The 17,308-nt window shown below is 47.1% G+C and overlaps 2 protein-coding genes across 2 annotated transcripts; one reads left to right on the top strand and one right to left on the bottom strand.

Annotated features, from left to right (window-relative positions):
- Nucleotides 1-520: 520 nt before the first annotated feature.
- On the bottom strand, nucleotides 521-8,093 carry METTL7A (methyltransferase like 7A). Its single transcript, XM_041736719.1, has 2 exons — nucleotides 7,470-8,093; nucleotides 521-1,909 (listed from the first exon to the last, which is right to left on the bottom strand). The coding sequence occupies exons 1-2, from the start codon at nucleotides 7,965-7,967 to the stop codon at nucleotides 1,673-1,675; spliced, it is 735 nt and encodes a 244-aa protein (XP_041592653.1). The 5' UTR covers nucleotides 7,968-8,093; the 3' UTR covers nucleotides 521-1,672.
- A 187-nt stretch (nucleotides 8,094-8,280) lies between these two features.
- Nucleotides 8,281-9,753, top strand: LOC121479809 (basic proline-rich protein-like). Its single transcript, XM_041735607.1, has one exon. It carries the CDS (start codon nucleotides 8,281-8,283, stop codon nucleotides 9,751-9,753), a length of 1,473 nt encoding a protein of 490 aa, XP_041591541.1.
- The last annotated feature ends 7,555 nt before the right edge of the window (nucleotides 9,754-17,308 follow it).

Here is a 17,308-nt window from a genome sequence, read left to right as displayed (position 1 = left end):
AAAGCGACGATAGTATTTGCCGTGCCACTTAGACAAGAAGGAATTGATAAGCGTTATCTTTGGCATTACTTCTCTTCCAACGTGCTGGTAGCATTCCAGCATGTCAACCTGTGTTTTTTTCCTATTTCTCAATCACTAGACTAACCTCAGCAATAGTGAGGTGGGTAGTAAGGAGGGTCCTACTTTGGGGAGATGGTAGAAAGAGGAGATTCCTGTTCTAGAGCTCAGGAAGCCTTAGACGAGCGTCCCAACCTCACCACAACAGTAACTGTCTTTATGTCGGAGAGCATTAGGATAGTAAGCGCCCCTTCTTTCTACTCTGTGGATTTTACAAGTGGGGGTTTTTGGACTTGAACTTTTCAAAAACCCATTCTGATCCTCCCAAAATAGCTTTCTCTAAAATCCACTAGCTGTGTTTATGGTTGCCCAGCGGTAGAAAGAAAAATCTGTATGTTCAGGTATCTTAATTTTCCCCTCCCAGAAACATTAAAAAAAAAAAAAAAAAGAACACCAAGCCAGCAAAGATATAAACCATTTATTTCCATTCCTAAAATCTACGTGAATTTATCGATTGATTTCGTATTTAAAATAGTCCCTTTGTAAAGTCATTATACCTTACAGAAAATATACTAAGTTTATCAAAATACACACAAACTATTGCTGGAAATGCTATTCTTAATCCCTCTGACTGAGCAACCTAACACTTGTTTTCAAAGCCCTTATGATTTTCAGAGGTTTCCATGGTGGCAAGAAACAAAGAAATCATCTCGGGACAGGAGTGGCAATCCGGTCGCAATAATACCCCAAATATGCATCTACTTTACAGACGCCCGGACTGCCTGGGTGTGAGGGGCTCTTACAGGGTGTTCCGAATTATACAAGGTCTTCCTAGTTGCAGGAGGCCTTTCCCTTACCTACAATCTAAGACATGCAGCAGAGTATATGCTACATAATAAGGAACATGTACTCAAGCAACTTAAGGGCCTCAACTATTTGTCTGGATATACTCATGTGTCAAGTGCAATCCTTATCTTTAGCATTGAAGACTGGAATGCAGGAAAACAAACGTCACTAGAAATAGGGGAGTAAAAACACCAAAGCTGGGCAGAACCAGGGTTGGAACCCCCCATCCATCAATTTTGAAAACCAACCCATGGATACTAAGAACAACAAACAGACTCAGATTTCTCTTTCAAAGAGACCTGGGCTCTTTAGATTTGGATTTTCAACTAGTTAGTAATTCTCTATTCAGTTTGTGAAGCCTTAAGGTCTTGTCGCTTCTCCCTTTACCAAGTCATCTTTTGCGTGATTTCACTGCTTCTAAGCACCAAGCTCTCGAGGGGGTGAAATGAAAACCTGCCAGCTAACAATTTAAGACAGCTGGAAGGATCTTGAAGTTAACCACATAAACCAACATTTGGGGCTAATGCTAAACTTTGGTTGTGAAAGCCCAGCACTTCCTTTTAAGGGAGAGAGTCCTGTTTGGCTTTGGTTTTGGTTTCGATCCTCTTGGGGGGACAACAGAAGATGGCTAAATAGGTTGATAAACGCTTAGAGACAAAATGTAACTTTACCTTACAAAGAGAAGGTTCCCTTTCTCCCAGTTAGTATCTTAAGTGTAAAACTGCAGCCTGAGGCTAAGAGCCGCTCAGCCCCCCACTCCCTGCGCAGGCTACTTGACGGCGTACCCAGAGATGTGAGGGCGCACCAGCTCCCAGGACAGCGGAGCCTGGAAGTGCTGCAGCTTGAGTTGGGAGAAGGGCACCCGCTCCAGCGCCTTCCAGCTCTCTCTGGTCAGGTGGCACCCGTCAAACAGCAGGTGCCAGAAGGGGTGCAGGATTTGTTGCCAGAAGTAATTCCAAGTTGAGCTCTCAGCTGCAACATGCTCCAGGAAAAAGAAAGCCCCTCCCTGAGAAGGAAAAAAACAAAACAAAACAGGATTTTAGTTTCTAAAGAACAGGTTTGTAAGATGATTGAAGCTTCTTCGATTTCTGTGGCCCTCGAGGCTCATTCACTTCATGAGAAGGCCTGCGTAAATCAGAACTTGCTAAGACGCTATTTTGGCCAATAGTCTCGCCTCCTGTCAAATTTTATACAGTTGCCAATCTAAGGCAATTAATGCGCATCTTGTGATGATCAAGTACTGCATCATCCTGGCTAAACGTGCAGCGCTCCTGCGTGCAAGCCGCTAGCCTTCGTGCCTGGTGCGTGTCAACTTGCTTAATCCTTACAGTGAACTATTTGGGTCAATATCATCCATCATTCCTATTTTTACAGATGAGGGAAGAGTCACACAGAAAATGAGCAACTTGCCCAGGGTCACACAGCTTATAAATGCTTTGAACCCGGACAGACTGGCTCCAGAGGCCTCGCCCGTGTGTTGATTTTAGGCACTGCAGAAAAGTTCAAACAGAGAAACAAGCACTAGTCTATCATCTCAAGATAACCGCTGTCAAGATTTTGTGTGTACATCATGTGAAGATGTTTTTTTTTCCCCCTAAAGTTAGGACTAGGACTAGAATGTACCTTCTGTTTTGTAACCGGCTTTGTTTGATTTATGTACTCGAATATTATTCTAAAAATTTTTTTTAAAAGATTTTATTTATTTATTCATGAGAGACACAGAGAGAGAGAGAGAGAGAGAGAGAGAGAGAGAGAGGCAGAGACCCAGGCAGAGGGAGAAGCAGGCTCTATGCAGGGAGCCCGATGTGGGACTCGATCCCGGGACCCCAGGATCACGACCTGAGCCGAAGGCAGATGCTCAACCACTGAGCCTCCCAGGCAACGCCTTTATCAGTTTTCTAATAGGGTGTTGGGTTTTTCTTACTGCTTAGCAAGGGCATTTGGTATAATAAGACTATGTATGTACTACAAATGTTTCCCCCTATTTGTTTGCCTTTTTTTTTTTTTTAAGATTTTATTTTTAAGGAATCTCTACACTCAGTATAGGGCTTGAACTCACAACCTTGAGGTCAAGAGTCACATACTCTACTGACTGAGCCAGCCAGACATCCCTGCTGTTTACCTTTTAATTACAATTTTTTTAAAGATTTTATTTATTTGTTCATGATAGAGAGAGAGAGAGAGGCAGAGACACAGGCAGAGAGAGAAGCGGGAAGCAGGTTCCATACCTCCCGACGTGGGACTCAATCCTGGGACTCCAGGATTGTGCCCTGGGCCAAAGGCAGGCACTAAACCACTGAGCCACCCAGGGATCCCCAAATTACAATTTTTTAAACTTATTCTTTAAAATTAAAAAAACATTTTTTCTTTACTTCATCTAAACATTGTTCTTGGGTTCTGCTTTGCAAACCTGTGAGAGAGCTGAATCCATACCTAGCACTGCCTGAGACTAAAGAATCATGTCTGATATTTTTGTACCATTGTCACAAGGATGTAAATGATATGAATTAAAATACTGAAGCATCTAAAAGCATTAGTGAAGTCATGGTACCCCTGTGCCATTAGGGATTTTATTCAGCGGATGTGATGTGCAAATCACTGTCCTGTAGGCATTAGCAGCTGCTACTTTCGTCTCGGACAGTCCTATTAATGCAGGGGAAGTATCCACATAGAGGTTATACATTAACAGGACTTCAGAAGTCTTTTCTGCCCATCTACCCCTGTGGGGAGTGGGGGAAGGGGACCTCCGAATCCCCTCCAAAACCCCGGGGTCAGGGTCACACTCTTCTAGCCTCCTCTGGCCACCCTAATCATGCCTATCCCAGGCAGAGAGCTGACAGGTGGCAGTTTCCCCAGTTCTATGGGTAAGTGAAGGCCTGTGTGCAAGAATGGAAAGCTTGGAGTTTCCTAATTGGGTAAAAAAAAAACAAAACAAAAAGAAAAAGATTTCCATAGCCTAGGACAGGAGGAGCCCCATGTCTGGGGAGGCCCATGTTGCCCTCTGGGTAACACAGGGTAAACCAGAGGTGCCCGTCACCCGTTCAGGTGACTGTTGAGTAGACACATGGATATGGTTTGGGGTTAGAAGAAGGATCTGGGCTAGATCTATCGATTTGCAAACCATCTGTACATGCACAGTAATTGAAAACTGTGGGAGGCCCATGAAATGCCCCTGGGGCCATATTTAATTAAGTAAAACAAGAGCCAAAAAAGCAAACTCCAGTATTTAGAGATGGGCAGAGGAAGAACAGCCAGCAAAAGTGGCAGAAATGTGGAAGCTGGTGAGAGAAAAAAGGCCCTAGTGACAAACAGTGTGGTGCAGCAGTAGGAATACTTGCATTAAAGAAAGTCAGGGGGAAAAAAAAAAGGAAAAAATAAAGAAAAAGAAATAAAGAAAGTTAGACCATTTTCGAAGATGGTGCTGACACCAAAGAAGGAAGCCCCTGCCCTCCCAAAGCCAACGCCAAAGCAAAGGCTTTGAAAGCTAAGAAAGCGGTGCTGAAAGGTGTGCACAGTCCCCCAAAAAAGATCCGTACGTCACCTACATTCCTACGACCCAAGACCCTGCGGCTCCGAAGGCAGCCCAAAGATCCTGGAGGAAGCGCCCCCAGAGAAACAAGCTTGATCCCTATGCCCTCATCAAGTTCCCCCGACTCCCCCGAGTCAGCCAGGAAGAAAACAGAAGCCAACAACACGCTTGGGTTCATTGTGCATGTCAAGACCAGTGAGCACCAGGTCAAACGGGCTGTGAAGAAGCTCTATGACATTGATGGGGCCAAGGTCAACGCCTTGATCAGGCCTGATGGAGAGGAGAATGCTCCACTGGCTCCTGGCTATGATGCTTTGGATGTTGCCAACAAAACTGGGATCATCTAAATTGAGTCCAGCCGGGTATAAATCTAAATATAAATTTTTTCACCATAAAAGAAAAAAAAGAAAAGAAAGACCTACTAACTGTGTAACCTTGAGCAAGTTTCTTTTCTTTTTAAAGACTTTATTTATTCATGAGAGACACACAGAGAGAGGCAGAGACGCAGGCAGAGGGAGAAGCAGGCTCCATGCAGGGAGCCTGACGTGGGACACGATCCCGGAACCCTGGGGTCACCACCTGGGCCGAAGGCAGGTGCTAAACTGCCGAGCCACCCGGGGATCCCTGGGACAAGCTTCTTAACCTCTGTTTCCTCAACACAACATGAAGGCAATATCTGCTTCCAAGGACTGTTGTGAGGGTTAAAGGACACTGTAATAAAGCTCTGGTTGTGTGCAGCTGAGTGCTGAATGCTGGGTGCTTCCCACTGGAGGCGGTCTCAGTCACAGTGCTGGGAATCGCAGGGAAGCACTACTTGCTTTGTAGGGGTCACAGGTAAGCAAAACACTCACTAGCCTGGCCTAGTCCCTATCCAGTCTTAGGACACAAGAATCCAGCGTTTGGATATAAGAATCACAAGGTTTGGGGGCACCTGGTGGCTCAGTCAGTTAAGTGTCTGACTCTTGATTTCGGCTCAGGTCCTGATCCTCGGGGTTGTGGGATCGAGTACCCCCCAATCCCCCCTCATGGGCTCTGCACTCAACAGGGAGTCTGCTTCCCTCCCTCTGCCCTCTCCCCACTCGTGCGCACACACTCTCTCAAATAAATAAATCTTAAAAAAAAAAAAAAAGAATCCAAATGTCTTCATTTACTACTCTGACGTTGGCCTCTCCTTGAGCCAAAGATAATGAGATCATTGTCTGTCAACCCCATTTCAAGCCCTTGTCTTCCTGAGGAACTTCCTGTTTCTTCCTGAGGAACATCCTTTTCTCCTAGGACAGTGAGTTCAACCGTTGACATGTCCGTGCTTTACTTACATTCAACCAAGTTAAGAATAAAGCTATTTTAAAAAATTAGTAAATAGGTGAAAATCATTTAGGTATAAAGAATTTCAAACTATACAGAAAGATACACAACGAAAAGTGACTCTACCCCTATATTGAATCCCATTCCCGCGAGGCAACCACTGTTAATAGTTTCTTGTCTAGGGGCGCTTGGGTGCCCCAATTAAGCCTCTGACTCTTGATTTTGGCTCAAGTCATGATCTCAGGGTCCTGGGATTGAGCTCTGCGCTCAGCAGAGTCTTCTGAGATTCTCTCTCCCTCTGCCCCTCCCCTTGCTCACATATTTGGGTGTTCTCTCTCTCTCTCTCTCTGATGGATAAATCTTAAAAAAATATTTCTTCTCTATCCTTTCCATTAACATATACACAATGTATATGTACATACGTGTGTGTGTCTAAGCCCTCACACAGCGGGCTCACGGTCTACACAATAGCCTCTGCTCTCATTTAACATGAACATTTCATTAATGCTCATTTAACATCATCTCTTGGGGACTTTTTTCGTATCAGCTTAGATACCTCTTCCTTGTTCTTTTTAACAGATGCACAGAATTCTTTTGTACTATGTGACAATTTACTTGAACAGCCTCCTGTTGATGGACATCTAGGTTACTCCTACTTCCTGCTATTTCAAATACTCCACTCAGTGCCTTTGCACAGAGACACATTTTTGCCTATTTGTGCAGTGTAGCTCTAGGATAAATCACTGCTGGATAAAAGGCTACGTGCGCTTTAAATTTTGATATTCTCAAGTTACCCTCCAAAGAGGGCACTTCCTCCAATGTGTATGGGAGTGTCCTGCTTCCCAGACCCCAATAACCATATTTACCTTAAAAGCCTCTGACAGTACAATATGTAAAAAATGGCATCTTGCTTTAGTTTCTTTAATTGCACCTACAGTCGAGCATTTTTATATGATTGGCTTTTATTGCTTTATTTCCTTTTGAGAGAGGGAGAGAGGGCTAGGGGGAAAGGAGAGACAATCCCAAGCAGGCTCTATGCCCAGAGCAGAGCCGGATGGGGGGGCCTCCCTGCCACAACCTTGAGATCGAGACCCCAGGGGAAATCTAGAATCCCATGCTTGAGGGACTGAGCTGCCCAGGTGCCCCTAGAGGAGGCTATTTTTATTTATATTTCTGTTCCTGCTGTTTGCCTATCTTTCTCTGTGTTTTTCTTATTATTTAAAGAAACCCTATTGATCTTTTGATCCATAATGCCTTTTAAAATGAAGGAAGTTAATCTTTTTGTCTATCATCCCTGGCAAATACTTCTATGTTTTGATACTTTATTTTGTTTATAGTACTTTTTTTTTTCCCCTCTGTAGAAGTCTTAAAATTTTATGTACTCAGAATCCCTTTCCCTTTAGAGCTTCTGACTCTAAGAGTTTTAAGAATTCAACAGAGTGCCAGGGCACCTGGGGGGCTCAGCTCAGGCGTGACCCCGAGGCCTGGATCGAGTCCCACGTCGTCGGGCTCCCTGCAAGGAGCCTGCTTCTCCCTCTGCCCGTGTCTCTGCCTCTCTGTGTGTGTGTGTCTCTATGAATAAATAAGTAAAATCTTAAAAAAAAAAAAAATCCACAGTGCCTGCTCCAGTAGCTTCGCTTTTTATGTAGCACCTTTGAGCCACCGAGCGGACGCGGCCTTGGGCTAAGGGCGGTTCCCAGCCGCGGGTCCTGGGGCTCCGCGCGTCACTCACCGGCCTCAGCACCCTGCGCACCTCCCGCAGGATCTGCCCCTGGTCCCGCACCGAGCACAGCACCAGGGTGCAGACCACCGCGTCCACCGAGCCGTCGGCCACCTGCCGCAGGTCCTCCCCCGCCGCCACCACGAAGCGCTCGAACTGCAGGTGTCGGTTCTCCGCGATGCTCTTGATCAAGAACTTCTCGAAGTTGGGGTTGGGGTCCACGCAGGTCACCCTGCACCCCGGCGGGTAGAACTGGAAGTTGGCGCCGGTGCCGCAGCCCACCTCCAGCAGGCGCAGCTTCCCCGACGGGCCCGCGAACGCCTGCAGGCCGCCGAAGAGCTCCCGCTTCCTGCCCGCCATCCGCTCGTTGTACATCACGCTGAACCGCGCCAAGAAGTGGGGGAACCACCTCCGGCACAGCGGGCGCCACAGGCCCAGGGCGTGCAGCAGGAACAGGGGCGAGGCCAGGAGGCACACGAGGAGCCTGAGGACCAGGACGGCGACCGCCATCCTGCGGGGGAGCGCGCACCTGCCCGCACCTGTCCCGCACCTGGGCCGAGCCGGGCGGGCGCGCCGGAGCCGAGGCCCCGGGACCGGGCGGGCCCGCGCAGCTCCCACCGCCCCGCCCCGCCCCGCCCGCCGCGGGGAGGAGCCCGAGGCTTCCCGAGGCTTCCCGCGCCCCCGGCCGAGGCGGGGCCTGGGTTCCCTGCGCGGCGCCCCGGGCCTCCTGCCACCTCCGCGAGCCTGGGGCCGCCCCGGCCGGAGGCTGCTGCCGCGTGTCCCCCCCCTCCCCGCACCCCTCCCCGGGCAGGCCGTGCAGTGGATGCACCCGCCGCGCCCCCCAGGCGGGAAGGCTGCCCCCCGGTGTCCCCCCCTCCCCGCCCCCCTCCCCGGGCAGGCCGCGCAGTGGATGCACCCGCCGCGCCCCCCAGGCGGGAAGGCTGCTGCCCGGTGTCCCCCCCCCCGCACCCCTCCCCCGAGCAGGCCGCGCAGTGGATGCACCCGCCGACCCCCCAGGCGGGAAGGCTGCCCCCCGGTGTCCCCCCCCCCGCACCCCTCCCCCGAGCAGGCCGCGCAGTGGATGCACCCGCCGACCCCCCAGGCGGGAAGGCTGCCCCCCGGTGTCCCCCCCCCCGCCCCCCTCCCCCGAGCAGGCCGCGCAGTGGATGCACCCGCCGCGCCCCCCAGGCCGGAAGGCTGCCCCCCGGTGTCCCCCTCCCCTCCCCGCACCCCTCCCCCGGGCAGGCCGCGCAGTGGATGCACCCGCCGCACCCCCCAGGCCGGAAGGCTGCCCCCCGGTGTCCCCCCCCCGCACCCCTCCCCCGAGCAGGCCGTGCAGTGGATGCACCCGCCGACCCCCCAGGCCGGAAGGCTGCCCCCGGTGTCCCCCCCTCCCCCGCACCCCTCCCCCGAGCAGGCCGTGCAGTGGATGCACCCGCCGCGCCCCCCAGGCGGGAAGGCTGCCCCCCGGTGTCCCCCCCCCGCACCCCTCCCCCGGGCAGGCCGCGCAGTGGATGCACCCGCCGCGCCCCCCAGGCGGGAAGGCTGCTGCCCGGTGTCCCCCCCCCGCACCCCTCCCCCGAGCAGGCCGCGCAGTGGATGCACCCGCCGACCCCCCAGGCGGGAAGGCTGCCCCCCGGTGTCCCCCCCCCCGCACCCCTCCCCCGGGCAGGCCGCGCAGTGGATGCACCCGCCGACCCCCCAGGCGGGAAGGCTGCCCCCCGGTGTCCCCCCCCCGCACCCCTCCCCCGAGCAGGCCGCGCAGTGGATGCACCCGCCGCGCCCCCCAGGCCGGAAGGCTGCCCCCCGGTGTCCCCCTCCCCTCCCCCGCACCCCTCCCCCGGGCAGGCCGTGCAGTGGATGCACCCGCCGCACCCCCCAGGCCGGAAGGCTGCCCCCCGGTGTCCCCCCCCCCGCACCCCTCCCCCGAGCAGGCCGTGCAGTGGATGCACCCGCCGACCCCCCAGGCCGGAAGGCTGCCCCCGGTGTCCCCCCCTCCCCGCACCCCTCCCCCGAGCAGGCCGTGCAGTGGATGCACCCGCCGCGCCCCCCAGGCGGGAAGGCTGCCCCCCGGTGTCCCCCCCCCGCACCCCTCCCCCGGGCAGGCCGCGCAGTGGATGCACCCGCCGCACCCCCCAGGCGGGAAGGCTGCTGCCCGGTGTCCCCCTCCCCTCCCCGCACCCCTCCCCCGGGCAGGCCGCGCAGTGGATGCACCCGCCGCGCTACCCGCGCGTCCCCGGGGCGCCCTCCGCGGCCAGGCCCCCCACGTTCCTGGTGCCACACAATTATTTTTTAAGTCCCTGTTTCGGGGTCGTCCTTTGTTAAAGGGCAGGTTCGACTTCCAATTGTGCAATGACTGCTGCATTACTCGGCTAATTTAGATAAAAGTCGTGCCCAGAATATTCATCTCTGGGAACCTCAAAACCCAAAGTATGCAAAAGGAGTTTCAAGCATTCTTTGGTTTTTTTTTTTGTTTTTCATAACAAGAAAGCCGGGGCTTTAGGGTACACGGAAATTTTCAAGAAAAATAGGAACAGGGACGTCTGGTGCCTCGGTGGTCGAGCGTCTGCCTTGGGCTCAGGTCGTGGTCCCCGGGGCCCCGGGATCGAGTCCCGCTGGGAGCCTGCGTCTCCCTCTGCCTGTGTGTGTGTGTGTCTCATGCATAAATAAAATCTTTTAAAATAAAAATAAAAATAAAAAAAGAAAAGAAAGGAACATTTACTTATTTTTAAGGATTTTATTAATTTATTTATTCATTAAGATTTATTTATTTATTCATGAGAGACACAGAAAGAGACAGGCAGAGACACAGGCAGAGGGAGAAGCAGCCTCGCAGTGGGGAGCCCGATATGGGACTCGATCCCGAGTGTCCAGGATCACGCCCTGGGCCGAAGGCAGGTGCCAAACCGCTGAGCCACCCGGGCTGCCCTCCCCTTTTATTTTTATCTTTTTATTTAGGGAAAGAGCACAGCAGGGTGAGGGGAAGGGACAGAGGAGAGAATCCCGACTGGACTCCAGAGTGGAGAGCCCTGGGCTGGGCTGGGTCCCACAACCCTGAGGATCATGACCTGAGCTGAAATCAAGAGTCAAATGTGTGATTTTTTTCCCTAGTCTACGGCTTGTCTTTTTATTCTCTTAACAGTGTCACCGTCTTGCCCCCTCTCCTCTCCCTGCCTCTGGCAACCACCAATCTATTCTCTATATTTGTGAATTTGTTTTTTTCCTTTTTAGTGGGGTTCACTAAACCCCACTTTTTTTGGTTATACACGTAAGTGAAATCATATGGTATTTGTCTTTCTCTGATTTTTTAAAAATATTTTATTTATTCATGAGAGGCACAGAGAGAAAGGCAGAGACACAGGCAGAGGGAGAAGCGGACTCCATGCCAGGAGTCCGATGGAGGGACTCGATCCCGGGTCTCCAGGATCGCGCCCTGGGCCAAAGGCAGGCGCCAAACCGCTGCGCCACCCAGGGATCCCTCTTTTAATCCTTTTAATATCTATAGAACTATAGAAATGCTTTTCTGCACTGTTACTGATATTTTGGGGTTTTTTTTTTTATTGTCAATTTAGCTAGAGGTTTTTGTTTTTTCAAACTTTTATTTAAATTCTGGTTAGTTAACAGGACACCTGGGAGGCTCAATGGTTGAGCATCTGCCTTTGGCTCAGAGCGAGATCCTGGGGTCCTGGGATGGAGTCTCGCATCAGGCTCCCTGCATGGGGCCTGCTTCTCCCTGCCTATGTCTCTGCCTCTCCCTGTGTGTCTCATGAATAAATAAATAACATCATTAAGAATAAAATAGGGCAGACCGGGTGGCTCAGCGGTTTAGCGCAGCTTTTAGCCCAGGGTGTGATCTGGAGTCCCAGGATCGAATCCCACGTTGGGCTCCCTGCATGGAGCCTTCTCCCTCTGCCTGTGTCTCTGCCTCTCTTTCTCTGTTTCTCATTAATAAAGAAATAAAATCTTTAAAATAAAATAAATAAAAATTAAAAAATAAATTCTAGTTAACATACAGTGTAATATATATTTCAGGAGGAGCATTTGGTGATTCATCACGTGCATATAACACCCAGTGCCCATCACAAGTACCCTCCTTAATCCCCAACACCCATTTAGCACATCCCCCACCCACCTCCCCTGCAGCAATGCAGGGGAATTCCCTATAGTTAAGAGTCTCTTATGGTTTGCCTCCCTCTCTTTTTTTTCCCTTCCCCTATATTCATCTATTTTGTTTCCTAAATTACACATACAACCGAAATCATATGGTATTTGTTTTTCTCTGGCTGACTTGTATTGTTTAGCATAATATACCCTAGCTCCAGCCACGTCATTGCAAATGGCAAGATTTCATTCTCTTTGACAGCCAAACAACATTCCACCGTAAATGTTTACCACATCTTATTTATCCAGTCATCGGTCGATGGACATCTGGGCTCTCCCCATAATTTGGTTATTGTTGATAACGCTGCTATAAACTTCAGGGTGCATGTGCCCCTTCGAATCAGTATTTTTGTTTACTTTGGGTAAATGCCTAGCAGTGCAATTGCTGGGCTGTACTTTTTTAATTTTGTGAGGAGCCTCCATACTGTTTTCCAGAGTGGCTGCACCAGTTTGCACTCCCACCAGCGGTGCAAGAGAGTACCCCCTTCTCCACAGACTCATCAACGTCTGTTGTTTCCTGTGTAGTTAATTTTAGACTTTCTGGCCAGCCTGAAGTGGTAGCTCACTGACGTTTTGATTTGTATTTCCCTGATGTCGAGTGATGTTGAGTATTTTTTTCATGTGTCTTTTGGCCATCTGGATGTCTTCTTTGGAAAAAATGTCTATTCATGTCTTCTGCCTATTTCTTAGCTGGGTTATTTGTTTTTTGGGTGTTGAGTTTGATATGTTCTTTTTTTTTTTTTTTAAGATTTTATTTATTTATTCATGAGAGACACACACACACAGAGAGGCAGAGACACAGGCAGAGGGAGAAGCAGGCTCCATGCAGGGAGCCCGATGTGGGACTCGATCCCGGGTCTCCAGGATCACACCCTGGGCTGAAGGTGGCGCTAAACCACTGAGCCACCGGGGCTGCCCTGATATGTTCAATGATTTTGGATACTGACTCTTTATCAGATATGTCATTTGCAAATATCTTCCCCCATTTCCTAGGCTGCCTTTTAGTTTTGTTGATTGTTTCCCTTTTTCGTGCGGAAGCTTTTTATCTTGATGAAGTCTCTATAGTTCATTTTTTGCTTTTGTTTCCCTTGTCTCTGGAGAAGTATCAATAAGAGGTTGCTACAGCTAATGTCAAAGACATTGCTGCCTGTGTTCTCTAGGATTTTGATGGTTTCCTGTCTCACATTTAGGTCTCTCATCCATTTTTAATTTATTTTTGTGTATGGTGCAAGAAAGTGGTCTAGTTTCATTCTTCCCCATATTGCTGTCCAGTTTTCCCAACACCATTTGTTTAAGAGACTCTTTTTCCATTGGATTGTTCTTTCTCGTTTTGTCAAAAAGCTTTTTTGTTTTTCTTGTTTTGTTTTGAAAGGGAAGGGGAGAGAAAGTGAAAGGAAGGGCGAGGATATAGGGAGAGAATCTTAAGCAGGCTCCATACCCAGTGTGGGGCTGGATGAAGGACTCAGTCTGATGACTCTGAGATCATGACCGAGTTGAAATCCATATTAGGACACTTGGACATTTAACCTGTTGAGCCATCCAGGTGCCCCAGTATTTTTTTTTAATTGAAGGATAGTTGACATACATAATACAATTATATTACTTTCAGGTGTATAATGTAGTCATTCAATATTTATATGCATTACAAAATGCTCACCGTCATAAACGTTATCTCTTGTCACCATTCAAAGTTATTACAATAATGGGGACACCTGGCTGGCTCTGTTGGTAGAGTATGTGACTCTTAATCTCAGAGTCATGAGTTCAGGTCCCACGTTGGACACAGAGATTAAAGAAAAAATAATGGAGGGCAGCCCCGGTGGCCCAGCGGTTTAGTGCCGCCTTTAGCCCAGGGTGTGATCCTGGAGATCCGGGATCGAGTCCCACGTCGGGCTCCTGCATGGAGCCTGCTTCTCCCTCTGCTTATGTCTCTGCCTCTCTCTCTCTGTGTGTGTCTGTCATGAATAAATAAATAAAATTTTTAAAAATGTAAACCTTGGACTAACAAGAATTTTTCTTTGTACTGTTTAATTAATTTATAAATATTTCACATACAACTAGCTTTCCTTTGTGTTTGTATATGATGCCCTAAATTCTGATAAAAGAGAGGATACAAATATTACTGAAAAAAGTAAAGAAAAAATAAACTAAAACCAAGCCCCCCACCCTCGCAGAGCTCAGCAGTTCAGATTGGTCCTCATTAAGTAATGAGTGAAAGAAGCAAGGTACAAGCTTGCATGAACGGGGAAGTGGAAAGGTCTTTGTGGTTATAAAAGTATTGATGTTTTTTATTTGACTTTCTGATTGTAAAAATGAGAAATATCACATCAAGAAACAAAGTTATTGGGGATCCCTGGGTGGCTCAGCAGTTTAGCGCATGCCTTTGGCCTGGAGTCCTGGGATCGAGTCCCACATCAGGCTCCCTGCAGGGAGCCTGCTTCTCCCTCTGCCTGTGTCTCTTCCTCTCTCTCTCTGTCTCTCATGAATAAATAAATAAAATCTTAAAAAAAAGAAACAAAGTTATTACAATATTGTTTACTATATTCCCTATACTATATATCACTGTACATTTTTTATCCGTATTTATTTTATTGCAGTTAAGTTTGTACCTCTTAATCCTCTTCACCTATTTTGCCCATTCCCCCATGCTCCTCCCCTCTGGCAACCACCAATTTGTTCTCTGTATTTATGAGTCTCTATTTTGTCTTGTTTTTTCATTTGTTTTGTTTTTTGGATTTCACATATTAGTGAAATCACAAAGGATTTGTCTTTTTCAGGCTACTTTTAGCATAACACCCATGTTGTTGCAAATGGCAAGATTTCACTCTTTTTTTTTTTAATTTTTTTAAAATTTTTATTTATTTATGATAGTCACAGAGAGAGAGAGAGAGAGGCAGAGACACAGGCAGAGGGAGAAGCAGGCTCCATGCACTGGGAACCTGATGTGGGATTCGATCCCGGGTCTCCAGGATCGCGCCCTGGGCCAAAGACAAGCGCCAAACCGCTGCGCCACCCAGGGATCCCGATTTCACTCTTTTTATGGCTAATATTCCAAACTACATTCACTATTCACTATCACTATTCACTATTTCACTATCCATTCATCTGTTCATAGGTGATATGCTGATTCCATATCTTGGCTCTTGTATATAATGCTGCAAGGAACATAGGGATGGCTATATCCTTTCGAGTTAGTGTTTTCATTTTCTTTGGGTGCATATCTAGTAGTGGATTGCTGGATTGTATGATATTTCTATTTTTAGTTTTTCGAGGAACCTCCACAGTGTTTCCATACTGGCTGCACCAATTTACATTCCCATCAATAGTGCATGAGGGTTTGATACTAGTCATTCTGACAGGTGTGAAGTGATATCTCATTGTGGTTTTGATTTCCCTGATGATTAGTGATGTTGAGCATCTTTTCATGTAGCTCTTGGCCATCTGGATGTCTTATATCTATTCAGGTCCTCTGCCCGTTTTAAAAAAAATTATCTGAGAGAGAGAGAGTGAGTGAGGGAGATGGGCAGAAAGAGGGAGGGAGAATCTGAAGCGGACTCCATGCTGAGCGCAGAGCCCTACAACCCTGAGATCATGACTGAGCTGAAACCAAGAGTTGGATGCTTAACCAGCTGAGCCACCTAGGCACCCCTGTCCTCTGCCCATTTTTAAATCAGATTGGGGGTTTTTGGTGTTGCATTGCATGGGTTATTTATATATTTTGTATATTTACCCATTATTAAATATATCCTTTATATATATCTTCTCCAGTTCAGATTGCTTTTTATTTTGTTGAAGATTTCCTTTACTTTGCAGAATCCTTTTAGTTTGCTGTAGTCCCAATTGTTTGTTTTTTGTTTTTTTGCCCTTGCCTGAGAAGGCTAAGAAAATATTGCTAAGACTAATGTCCAAGAGATAACTGGCTATGTTTTCTTTTAGGATTTTTATGGTTTCAGGTTTTGCATTTAGGTCTTTATTATTATTATTATTATTATTATTATTATTATTATTTGCATTTAGGTCTTTAATCCACTTTGAGCTTGTTTTTCTATATGGTATAAGAAAGTATCATTCTTTTTTTTTTTTTTAAGATTTTATTTATTTATTCATGAGAGACATGGGGTGGGGGGCAGAGACACAGGCAGAGGGAGAAGCAGGCTCCATGCAGGGAACCCGACGTGGGACTCGATCCCAGGTCTCCAGAATCAGGCCCTGGGCCGAAGGTGGCACTAAACCACTGAGCCACCTGGGCTGCCCAGAAAGTATCATTCTTTTGCATTTTTTGCATATATGCTTTCTTTTGCATATGTTTTCCTAACATCATTTTTTGAGGAGACTATCTTTTCCTTCATGGTATGTTCTTGCCTCTTTTGTCATAGATTAAGTGACTATATGAATATGGGTTTATTTCTGGGCTTTCTATTCTGTTCTATTGATATATGTGTTTATTTTTGTTCCATTGCCATACTATTTTGACTACTCTAGCTTTATAGTATAGTTTGAAGTCTGGGAGTGTGAAACATTTCCCTTTGTTCTTCTTAAGATTGATTTAGCTATCCAGGGTGTTTTTTAGTTCCATGCAACTTGTAGGATTATTTGTTCTAGTTCTGTGAAAAATGCTATTGGTATTTTGACAGGGATTGCATGGGATCTGTAGATTGCTTTGGGTAGTTTGGACATTTTAACGAAATTAATTAGCTCATGCTAATCCATAGTATGGTATATCTTTCCATTTATTTGTATTGTCTTCAATTTCTTCCATCAGTGTTTTAGAATTTTCAGAGCACAGGTCTTTCACCACCTTGGTTAAATTTTTTTCCTAGGTATTTTATTGTTCTGGGTGCAATTGTGATTGTTTTCTTTTTGGTAGAGACTTTAGGTTTTTCTTTATGTGATGTCATGTCATCGACAAATAGTGACAGTTTTACTTCTTCCTTACCAATTTATTTATTTTTCTTATCTGATTGCTGTGGCTAGGACTTCCAGGACTATATTGAATAAAAGTGACAAGAGTAGACATATTTGTCTTGTTCTCAATCTGAGAGAAAAAGCTGTTTTTCAGTATTCAATACGATGTTAACTGTAGGTTTGTCATCCATGGCCTTTATTGTATTGAGGTATGTTCCCTCTAAATGCACGTTGTTGAGATTTTTTTTTTAGCATGAATGGATATTCTTTTTTGTCAAATACTCTTTGGCATCTGTTGAGATGATAATAAGGCTTTTATCCTTTCTCTTGATAATGTGATGTATCATGCTGATTGATTTGTAAACATTGAACATCCTTGTATCCCTGGAATAAATCCTACTTGATTGTGGCAAATGATTCTTTTTAATGTATTGTTGAATTCAATTTGCTGATATTTTGTTGCAGGTTTTTGCAACTACAGTCTTTGTTTTAAAGTCCGTTTGGTCTAAGTATTGCTACCCTAGCCTTCTTTTTTTCTTCTTCCATTTGCATGGCATATGTTTTTTCAGCCTTTCACTTTCAGTCTACATGTGTCTTTAGGTCTGAAATTAGTCTCTTGTAGGCACCATATAGGTGGGTCTTTTTTTTTTTTTTTTTAATCCAGTCACCCTATGTCTTTTGATTGGAGCATTACGTCCATTTACATTTAAAGTAATTATTGATAGGTATGATTTATTGCCATTTTGTTACTGTGTAAACTATACTAAAAAAATTTAAAAATAAAT

The sequence above is a fragment of the Vulpes lagopus genome, chromosome 21, assembly GCF_018345385.1.
Source record: "Vulpes lagopus strain Blue_001 chromosome 21, ASM1834538v1, whole genome shotgun sequence".
Classification (NCBI taxonomy): Eukaryota; Metazoa; Chordata; class Mammalia; order Carnivora; family Canidae; genus Vulpes; species Vulpes lagopus.
Note: the sequence above shows the minus strand (reverse complement) of the source record. Positions and strands in the feature narration are given on the sequence as shown.

What these genes read in the sequence shown, in the direction of transcription:
- METTL7A (XM_041736719.1), bottom strand. Translation starts at nt 7,967, where the DNA reads ATGGCGGTCGCCGTCCTGGTCCTCAGGCTCCTCGTGTGCCTCCTGGCC. An exon ending in TGCGCAGGGTGCTGAGGCCG is followed by an intron (nt 1,910 to 7,469) that starts GTGAGTGACGCG and finishes TTTCCTTCTCAG; the next exon opens with GGAGGGGCTTTCTTTTTCCT.
- LOC121479809 (XM_041735607.1), top strand. Translation starts at nt 8,281, where the DNA reads ATGCACCCGCCGCGCCCCCCAGGCGGGAAGGCTGCCCCCCGGTGTCCC.